General features: G+C 35.7%; 1 protein-coding gene across 1 annotated transcript; it reads left to right on the top strand.

Moving 5' to 3' along the window:
* The first annotated feature begins 4866 nt into the window (after positions 1-4866).
* Positions 4867-10553, top strand: LOC110897573 (nudix hydrolase 23, chloroplastic). The gene is made up of 7 exons (XM_022144340.2): positions 4867-5266; positions 7131-7262; positions 7428-7504; positions 8989-9124; positions 9588-9728; positions 9816-9874; positions 10239-10553. The coding sequence occupies exons 1-7, from the start codon at positions 5048-5050 to the stop codon at positions 10297-10299; spliced, it is 825 nt and encodes a 274-aa protein (XP_022000032.1). The 5' UTR covers positions 4867-5047; the 3' UTR covers positions 10300-10553.
* Positions 10554-11330: the final 777 nt, after the last annotated feature.

Here is an 11330-nt window from a genome sequence, read left to right as displayed (position 1 = left end):
AACTATGATCTTCCAAGTTTTAAAGTTGCTAAGGCACGAGTCCATCCTAAATGTAGCATGCATCAACAATCATCTCAAGACAGCTCCTGAAACATGTGTAAAAATAGGTACGTCAGCATAAAAATGCCTGTGAGATACATAGGTTTTGTGAAAACGGAGTTCATGACTTGAGTTTGAGAAAATGTTTAGTCATGAACCTCGTATTTTTGCTTTGTCTTGTAAATCATTTGAAAAACGATAGGATCAGATGATATGTACAAATAAGAGAATAATGTATGGTTAACTGAATAACCATGTAAAATGAGTTTGTATAAGTTAAGTTTGTTTGAAAAAAAACAATATTTTAATAAAACGTTTATGGTATATATAAAATATACCTTGGTTTTAAGAAAGTTGAATAAGTAATATATTAAAATATATTTCAGTTCCAATATTGTTAACCCAAGTGTACTAAATAACGCCACGATATGTAATGCAATGAAAACACTTATATATAAGAAGTACCAGCGGATTATCTACCATGTTTTCATCACATTACACTCGTTCTGTTATCTAAACACTAACCAAAACCAAATCGTTTGATAGATAGTATATTAAATATACTTTAGTTGTTCAAAATAATAGTTTTCAGTAGTATATTATAGGTATACCTTGGATTTATAAATAACACATTAAACTATGCTTTAGTTTTGTAAGTAACATATCAGAATATGCTTTGGGTGTGATAAATAACATATTAAACTATGTCTTGGTTTGTAAATAACATATCAAAATATGCTTTGGATGATTACAAAATATATGTTGGTTCTGTACAACACCACACATGAGAGTATATCAAACTATACTTTAAAGGTGCGATTTAAGAATTCATTCAGACCTGGTGCATCAAACTACACCTTTGAGACTATAAGGATACCACAAAGGAAATCCCTATTTGGATGGAGAAACAAATTGGTTTCAGACATTCCATGACAACAGGAATGGGGTGTCTAGTCCTATAGCACTATATCATACTACCAATCGGTCTGGTGAACAAAATAAGTACTATTCCAACAATTACTTTTGTAGTCCTTGAGAAATCAGTGTTTAAACCATAGATAGTCATTTAGTTTGTCAAAAGATAAATACTAACATGTATAATCAATTACACTTTGAAATCATGAAAATAACAGATAGGTACACATGCTTCACCCCAAAACAGTTTGGAAAACAGTAAAAGAGGGGTTCAATGTACTCACCTGAGATTGCTTTGGATTCCTTATATAATAACCGGATAATGCTAAAAATCACGGAATATCAACGGCACCTAATAGGTAGCTTATGTTAATATACCGGACCAAATCGGAAGGATCGGACAGTACGCGGGTTCGTAAACCAAACGAGTATGGAGACTCGTGTAATATGGCTTAGCAAAGCCTACATACTAAAATGAAACCTAATCTAAGTGCTTACGGTCCATCACGACCCGTTTAGGTAGCTTATGCTACCCTAACGCGTCGTTCGCGTAGAACGCGTTCGGAACGCCTAACATTGCGACCACACGGTATAACCTCGGAAGGTTATAGCTATGGTCACCAAATGTGTTTGGTCGGGTCCTAATGACCGACCAAATGGGTCGGGTTCGAAAGTATAAGCGATGGTTTAAATCGCTTACCTTACGACCCTATATAAGCACTAAACTAAACGTGACGAGCTAAGCATGTTAGAACATGCTTAACTAAGTTTAGAAACAGGTTTGGCATCAAAACAAACGGCTTTGATGCCCACGAGTAGTTTGGTTACAAAATACGCAAGAATGCGCATTTTGGCCGAAACTACGACTCGTCACTGAGCCTAGATAACGTGGTAATCAGTAGGTATGGTCACTATGGACCATAACCATCGTGATCACGCTCACGTTATGAAGTTCCATGAACTTCACATTGACCAAAAGCTGGTCAATGCAGAAAGTCAACAAAACGTTGACTTTCGGACTCGAAAAGCGAATAAAAGAGCGAAAGAAGACTTACGGTGGGTCCCCGAGTGCTAATCAAGACCAAGTAGCTCAGGTATGAAACAATGGTTTCAACTTAGAGCTCTAAGATCTGATTTTCTGAATTTTACACTAAAGGGGGGGGGTATTTATAGGAAAAGTGGAACCGTTAGGATCGTTTTATCGAATATCGTGCCTTGATCTCGTGCGTACATGTGTCCAAGTGGATAAGTTCAGTGAACTTGACCCTTGGCTCTTCGTTGGGTGAAAAGGCATCGCCCCTTGATCGAACGAAAGGCCAGATTCTGCATTAAATGCAAAATCTTCTGTCAGACATGTTCACGCGGCCCGCCTAAGGATTTGGCAAATCCTTACGCGCCCCGCCTAAGGTTCCCAGACCAGAATTTTCAATTTTGGTCCCTGCACTTCAGAAACACGTATTTTGGCCCATTTTTGGCACGTTTAAGCCCCGTTAACCTCATTTCAAGGCTCTAAGATGAAGTTAAAGTGTAGGGGACTTGAAATATGCTCAAAAATATTCCGGATGTCGGTTCGTTTGGCCGTACGATCGCGATGTTCGCTTAATTACGACGGAATGCGCATAAGCGCGAAAGATGATCCAAATGACGCGACGAATGGATTTTTCTCATGCCAAACACTAAGGCATAATATTATAATGCTTACATAAATTTTCGGATGTCCGGATGTATTCAGAACGTAGGTTATGCGCGAAAGTGCAAACTTGTGCACTTTTTGACACTTTTAGCCCCTGAATGATCAAAAAGTTTGTTTTAGCATACCAAACCCCTCAAAGCCTATTTCTAAGCTATGTAAAGGATATATATGGTATGTTTAACTTATGGACATGTTCCGGAATGTTCGTTACAGTTCAAATTGGCATACTTTCGCAGTTTGTCAAGTTTAGTCCCTGTAAGCGAATTAACTTGTTTTTGCCATACCAATGCCTTCAAAACTTATTTCTAAGTTATGTAAAGGTTATTTAAGGTATGTTAAGTGTATGATGGTCTCCCGGAGTATTTGTCGCATTAAACTGAGTACGTTTATGCACCAGTTTGCGTATAATTCTCTAGAAAGCGTTGTAGAGTATGAAATTGAACAAGAATTGATATGTGCAAAGCATACACATATTTATACAAATCCCAAGTATGAAATACAATATTTCCTTGGTTTGGCATTTGTTTGATGGTTGAAGTGACACAGGTGTCACAGATAACATGTTTAGGTTGTTTGTGAAACAAGATATGTGACACCTGTGTCACTGTGACCGTCAAACAAATACCAAACCAATGAAATTTTGTGTTTCATACTTGGGATTTCTGAAAATATGTGTATCATTTGCACATATCAATTCTTGTTCGATTTCGGGCTTTAAATCGCTTTCTGGAAGGTTATACGCGATCTGATGCGTAAATATAACCAGTTTAATGCAACAAACACTCCGGAATAGTGACATAGGCTTAACATACCTTAAATAACCTTTACATAACTTAGAAATAAGTTTTGGATGGTTTGGTATGACGAAATCAAGTTTATTCGCTTACAGGGACTAAATTCGACAAACTGTGAAAGTTTGCCGATTTGTACTGTAACGAACAATCCGGAACTTGATCATAAGTTAAACACACCCTAAATATCCTTTACATAGCTTAGAAATAGGCTTTGAGGGATTCGGTGTGCTAAAATAAACTTTATGCTCATTCAGGGACTAAAAGCGTCAAAAAGTGCATAAGTTTGCATTTTCGCGCATATCTTACGTTCTGAATACATCCGGACATGCAAAAATTTATGTAAGCATTAAAATATTTTATTTTAGTGTTTGGCATGATAAAATTTCATTCGTCGCTTAATTTGGATCGTTTTTGCGTTCGTTACGACTTCCGTCGTAATTAACCGAACAACGCAACCGTACGACCAAACGAGCCGACATCCGAGATATTTTTTAGCACATTTTAAGTTCCCTATACTTTAACTTCATTTTAGAGCTTTAAATGGGTTAACGGGGCTTAAACGTGTCAAAAATATGGTACCCTGCTCGTCGTTCATTGAGAGCAAGCTCTGACTATCAGTTCTCACTCAATCAAAGAGCTAAAACAAAGCATTCATTTCATTTCTTCATTTCATTTCTTCCTGTAACGCATTTGACTTTCCATCATATCGCTTTACATGGGAAAACTACGAAGAAAGCACTTGATTCTTGTTGACCCTTCAATAGAATGGAACTGAACACTAAAAAGGTGAGGAACTGGGGAACCATGCATTTAACATCTTCAAAATTCAACTTTACATGTTAAAAATCTTTTTTTTTTAATTTTTAGCGTTTTCCTTATAAATACATGTAGAAGCATTTTTAATAAAAAAAATTTCAAAAACAAAAAATAAATTTTTTTAAAAAACAATTAAAAAAGGTATTTTATTTTACAAAAATTGTTTTTTTTATTAGAATAAGTTCTACACATTTTTATAAGAAAAAGTGATGAAAAACATTTAAAAAAAATTGATTTTTAACGTGTTAAGTTGAAATTTAAAGGTATCTTCTTTTTACAAAAAATATTTTTTTATTGGAATAGCTTCTACACATTTTTATAAGGAAAAGCGTTGGAAAACATTTAAAAAAATTGATCTTTTAACATGTTAATTTGAATTTTTAAGATGTTAAATGCATGGTTCCCCGATTCCCCACTTTTTTAGTGTTACACAGTGAATTTCACTATATATATACACACATACGTACGAGCTATTAAGTCAAACCACGAGCTGAGCACCCACGGTTTGGTTGGAGCTCGGCTCGCTTCGAAAGCAAACTAGCTTTTTTTTCGAACGAGCCTAAAGCGGTGACCTTTTTGAGTTTTTGAACACCCTGGCCCGAACAATAGTACGAGGGTCATTCTTGTTGTGCGAACATTTTTTATCGTACAAGTTCTTGTGGAACTCTAGTCTACAAAAGGATAAACAAAATCCTCTCTGGGTATTATCAAACCCTTGTTCAAAAAATCAAAAATCTCAACAGAACAGAAGAATCATCATTCAAGATTTCATGTAAAATTCATTCAAATAATGCTCAGACACATACAATTTCTGGGTTCCTGTTCAGGGTTCTTCTTCCACAGATTAAAACACCATGGAAGCCATCAAGGTCTCTCCTTTATGTCATTCTCTGCAAGAACACCCCTTTTAACAACTTCTTGTTTTCGCCAATTTCGATCTTCTTCTATTCGTTCTGAATCAAACCCAGATGTAGCATCGTCTTCTTCTTCTGCCACTTTTAGACCAACTGTAAGTTTGTTCATTTATGAGATGGGATTTTGTTTTTGTTGTTAGGTCAACCATAAGTTGTTTATTTTTTTTTCTGAAATGTGTAAAGATGGGACTTTGGAGGCTAATGATTTGTTGTTGGATAATTTGTGTGATTATTAGATTGGTATATCATAGGGTGTATTGTGCTTTCATCATCTGAATGATGGTATTTTTATGAGTGTTTATTGCTTAATGGTTATAGTTAAGAGTTAGAAATTTTGGTCTTTTTCGGGGCTGTTTGGCAACATTTGAATGGTTAAGTGTTGAACCAATAAGAGGTCTGAACCATTAAGTGCTGAACCAGTAAGAGGTCTAAACCATTAAGAGCCAGCATAATGCTTAACCCTTTATAGACAAATTTCTTACCAATTCAGATTAGAGGTCTTAACCATTCAGACTCTATCATTCAGAGGCAAATGTCTGAACCATTCAGACATCTGCTCACGAAACAAACAATCTGAACCATTAAGTGCTGAACCACTAAGAGGTCTGAACCATTAAGAGGTAAACAAACAGCAAGTCGATTTGGGTCATGTTTATCTCTACGTAATCAAATGGGTCAAACGGGTCGAAAGTCATTCTAGGTGTGTTCAAATGCATAAAACCCCCCCAAAAGGTTAGTTTGTTTTTTGTAATAGTGTTATTTACGAAGTTCATATAATGGATAAAAATGTGTTTGCGGGTTGCCCAATCCCGTCATTTTTCCAGTTGCGACTCTAATCATGGTGGGATTCGTTTTTTCTGCATAAATTTGGTATCTTGATTTCTGTTATCAGATCTTGATAACCACTACATGGTTTGGAAAGCAAACATTTTACCATTCGAGAATCTTGCTTGTTCGATAATCCTTTAGGTGGCATTTGGTTTGAAGATCATGAATCACTATGGTTATGGGTCTGATAACATGACGGAATAGGAACGAGTATGGGTTTGGTAACGTAAAAACTTGGTTTCGTTTACGCGTTGGGTTTGTAGTGTCAACAAAATATGTCACTAGAACCAAATAAAAGAATGAGAGGATTGTAATCCATATACTCTTCTGCTATGAAATTACCAAATTGTCCTCAGATAATTACAAAATTTGTCATTAGCCAACAATACATTACATAGTGCAAATTCTGTTTTGTATGTAAAACAAATTATGAAATAATCACAATTTTCAGAGGAGTTTTTTTTTTTTTTTTGAACTATCAAAGAGAAAAAGTGATAAATAAATAAATACGGCTGTTTTTGCAGAAGGGAGCACATTTTACGGGAATGATTTATCTCTAATTGGTCAAACAGATGATATAAAAATAATTAATCTGGTTATCTGAAAAGTAAATTCAGTCAAATGAGTTAAAAGTCTCCCAAACTGTAGTTTTAATGCATAAAATTGGAGTACTATTTTTGAAATAATATAAGTTTTGTTACCTGACCCGCTTTGATGCAGGAAGTGTTTTGGGTCAACCTGCCCTGTTTTAACCCATGCAAAAACATCACCTGTCAATAGCACTCGTAGCGTAGCTTATAGGTGAAGGGTCGCTATAGACCCTGTAGCGATAAATAGCGTATTTTTTTGGATGATTAGTGATAGCGTATTTTTTACATAATTGGTGTGTTCATTATAGTTTTTACTTTTATACCCCTTTATCGCTAAACATGAAATTGCAGGCGCTACTTCATCGCTATCGCTATGTAGCATATAGGTAGTCTGTCACTATGGTCCACTATTCGCTATTGACAACTATGCACTCGTCTTGATATGTCGCGCAACGCAAACCTCTTATGTGTACATGTGACCGCATGTTTTTCCATAGTCACCATTTTTTCCCGTAAATTTGTGACATGTAGCAACGTGCAGGGAACTAGCCGTAGAATTAACTTCTGTCAATTATGTGGGGGCCCTACGAAGCATGAGATTCCAGATGGTGAGGAGAAAGAAAGAGCTATTTGTACTCTTTGTGGAAAAGTTGCATACGAAAATCCAAAAATGGTATGCAAAATAAATAAATAATTATTTTTTATGGATGTTTGATGCTGATTTCATATGTTGGATATTTGATTACTATTCCGAACACTTCATAAAATTTGCATCTTTACAAGCTTTATTTATTTTTATTTTTTTACTTTGTTTAAATACCAAAAATGATGTTTTCAGGTGGTAGGTTGCTTAATTGAGCATGATAACAGTATCTTGCTATGCAAGCGGAAAATTCAACCTTCGTATGGTCTTTGGTATGTATTTTTTTATAACGAAAGTAAACATGAAATCCTCAGTTTGATAATATGAACATTCTAGAATATGCATTTGTTATTGGTGAAATACGTAGATGTGTGTCCGTGCGTGCATGCATGTGCGTATGAAACAATACTCGTCATGTATTACCCCTCGAACGAACTTTTAGTCTGTATGTATGAAAAAGCATTTCGTTAATGCATATCCAAGTATACGACTAGAGGTGGCAAAATGGGTGGGTTGGGTTAAAATATGTAGTTTCTACCTATGCAGTTAAAGCGGTCCAAAATAGAATAGCGGTCAAGGTCCGCTATATGATATATAGGTTATAGCGGTGGTATAGCGGTAATTTTTATACCATGCATAATTTATGTATTTATATATATATATATATAGAGAAAGTATAATGTACTTTAAGGCTTAACCTACATTAACATACATGACAAAAAATATAACGTGCGTTATTATCATAGAACGTGCGTGATTATAGTCCCATGCGTGATTATAGTCCCATGCGTGATTATGTGGTCCCATGCGTGATTATGTGGTCCCATGCGTGATTATACCCCTGATCCAACGGTCACCATTGTCTCCTACGTGATGTATGATAAGGCTTTTTGTATGTTAACCTTACTCTATATATATATATATATATATCTTTGAAAAATATTAATAGTAATATCAAAATTCATAGTAATATCATTCCATTATCAAAAACCTGTTGCAAATCAAATACTAATAGTAACTTTGAAGTATTTAATTTAAGAATTAACACAATCAAACACCATTACTGCTATAACCGCTATAGGCCACTGCTATTTAGACCGCTACACACCCTGAGGTCCGCTAACCGCTATAGCACCGTTATTGACTGGCTTAGGTTTCTACACGACCGTACCACTTTGGGTTGGATTGACCTAAAACACTTTTTTTCACAAGGTCTTGTTCGTGTTCGTTCGTAAGGAAATAAACGTGTTCACGAACTGGACATGAACACTTACCAAACGAGATTTTGTGTTCGGGTTCGTTCATTAAGGAAATGAAAGTGTTTGTGTTTGTTTGCGTTCGTTCGTTAAGGAAACAAACGTGTTCACAAATTGTTCATGAACACTTACCGAACGTGATTTTGTGTTAGTGTTCGTTCGTTAAGGAAATGAAAGTGTTCATATCTGTTTGTGTTCCGTCGTTAATTTAATGTAACAAACGTTCATGAACACAAACAAAAATAAACAAGTGTTCATTAACAGAAACGAACATATATAAATTTTGAAGGTACATATATATGATTAAATATTCTGTAATATACTATGTAATATACTGCTTCAATAATAGTATAATTCTAAAACAGTAACAATTATACTTTCGGCCGGTATCCTTTTAGACTCTTTTGTTAGTATTTTACCGGTTTGACCCGTTACAGAGAAAACACAATCCGTTAGACAAATGGAGTTGAGAAACTTAATTTATGAAGCTTTCGTTACAGGACACTTCCAGCCGGTTACATGGAGATTGGTGAGTCAGCTACCGAAGGGGCCATTAGGGAAACATGGGAAGAAGCAGGGGCTAAAGTGGAAATTATTTCCCCTTTTGCTCAATTAGACATCCCTCTCATAGGCCAAGTGAGACAAAACAATTCCTCACATATCAACTGATTTAACTCTTTTTACTTCTTTATAGAGTAAAGTACACAGATGGTCCCTGTGGCTTATCAATATTTTGAATTTAGTCCCTAACTTTTCAAAAGTACACGGATGGTCCCTGTGGTTTGCACTTTCTAACGCATTTAGTCCCTATCCAACAAATCTAAAGGTTTTAGCATGAAGTTACTAGTTAGGGACCAAATGTGTTAGAAAGTGCAAACCACAGGGACCATCCATATACTTCCCAAAAAGGCTTGGGACTAATGTTTTACAAAGTGCAAACCACAGGGACCATCTGTATACTTTACTCTTCTTTGTATATGGCTTTTCGTTACAAAGGGTGTGTTTGGATGCACGTTTTGAAACTCTACATATCCAAACACCCCCAAAAAGTTACATTTTTGCAGTAATGTAAAAGTTTGGCTCTTTTCTTTGTGGGCAGACTTATATAATATTCTTGGCAAAATTGATGACGCCACATTTTTCACCGGGGCCCGAATCATCAGAATGCCGGCTTTTTGCGCTCGATGATATCCCTTTTGAATCTCTTTCGTTTTCATCAATGCTCGTCACCTTAAATTTGGTATGCTTTTATTTTCGTTGCTGTTTTTCATGTTTGTTTTCATTTAGTAATTTGCATGGTTAATTTTTTTAATCTCCGTTTCTTTAGTACGTTGAGGACATCAAGGTTGGAAAACCGAAGTTTCACTACGGGATAATCAACAAGAGGTATTTTAATCTTTTTTTGTAGTAGATAACCTAATTGGATTATAATTTTTGGGCAAACCATGCGCCATAGAAATATATTATTTAAAAAAATAATATAAAATTTGTTTGGGCTCGCAAGCCTAAACGAGCTTTGTATGTAAAGTTAAGGCTTGGCTCGTTCGAAATTTTTACCGATCCGATCCCGAGTAGCTCTCGAGCCCCTCCGCCTCGTTTATCGCCTTGTTTGTAAAAATTTCTTTTTCTGTACCTACTTCACCGTGAACTCAGAAGTGACGTGATGGATTTGCCATTACTAAATGATGTATATGTTATCAATTAGGAAATTGAGTATAGTTATTTTACAAGTGATTGTTGATGTTTACAGGCCCGGAACAAGTCCTTCAGATATTCATGCGTATACTCTTGACTATCATCTGCGGAAATGACGTTTTAGACAGTTTACGTTTTCTGTTCCTCAAAATGTGAATTTGGTTTTCGATTGGTGGCAAATGCCCAAACTGCTCCTGATGTAAAGTTGTATTTTTAGGATGGTTAAGTTTTTTGAACTTGTGTTATTCATTGCCGTGTGTCAAACTGCGACGTTTTGATCAGTGTTTACACACGGGTTACAAAAGTCATAGAAAACGCTTAGAACTACCTGGAGTGTGCTTTGTTGTGAAAAAAGAATCTCTTTTTTTTCTGTCATGTATCAAAAAATATGGGGAACTGTCAAAGGTTAAAAAAGAAAACTGAAAAAATATACATTCGTAAGTGAGCGGTGGTGGTGGTTGCGGTCATAGGTGTCAATAGCGAACATCGGTAAATAGCAACAAGCTAACTATGTGCTACGTTAGCGATAGCGACGAAATAGCGCCCACTATTTCATGTTTAGCGATAAAGTAGTAGAAAATTTAAGAAATGTTCTACATTTTAACAAAAAATAGCTAAAATACGCTCTCACTAATCACTAAATACGCTTCTTTTTTTTTTCAATCGTGAAACAAAAAACCCTAATAGGCATCACTATTTATATTTATAAAAAAAACAAAAGAAAATTTATAGAAAAGTCACTATTATTACCCCACACCCTATAGTGCCATCTGGGCACATCGCCACGTAGCGTGCTATTTGTCGCTAAATACCCTATAGTAGTGGCCGACGTAGGTGTGCGTCAATAGCGACCAGTATACGTGGTCAGCAATACGGCTAGTGGTGGTGATTGGGATGACACTTGTAACACCCTAAAAAATCAGGTTTTATGTTTTTATATCTAGCCCATTTAATAAATAAGGCAATAAAGCCATGTTTAGGTTGAACTATTTAATCAAACACACCTATCAACCCATTACCTTTTACAACTTGAATATAACCCATTGATTCCAAGTTAAAGAAATGAACTAAACAGTTCATGTTGGGGGATTGTAGAGGTATGGTATTGGACCTGACCCGAGCGGTCAGACTTTCCCGTTACTTATTG

Source organism: Helianthus annuus, chromosome 13, assembly GCF_002127325.2.
Source record: "Helianthus annuus cultivar XRQ/B chromosome 13, HanXRQr2.0-SUNRISE, whole genome shotgun sequence".
Taxonomy (NCBI): Eukaryota; Viridiplantae; Streptophyta; class Magnoliopsida; order Asterales; family Asteraceae; genus Helianthus; species Helianthus annuus.
Note: the sequence above shows the minus strand (reverse complement) of the source record. Positions and strands in the feature narration are given on the sequence as shown.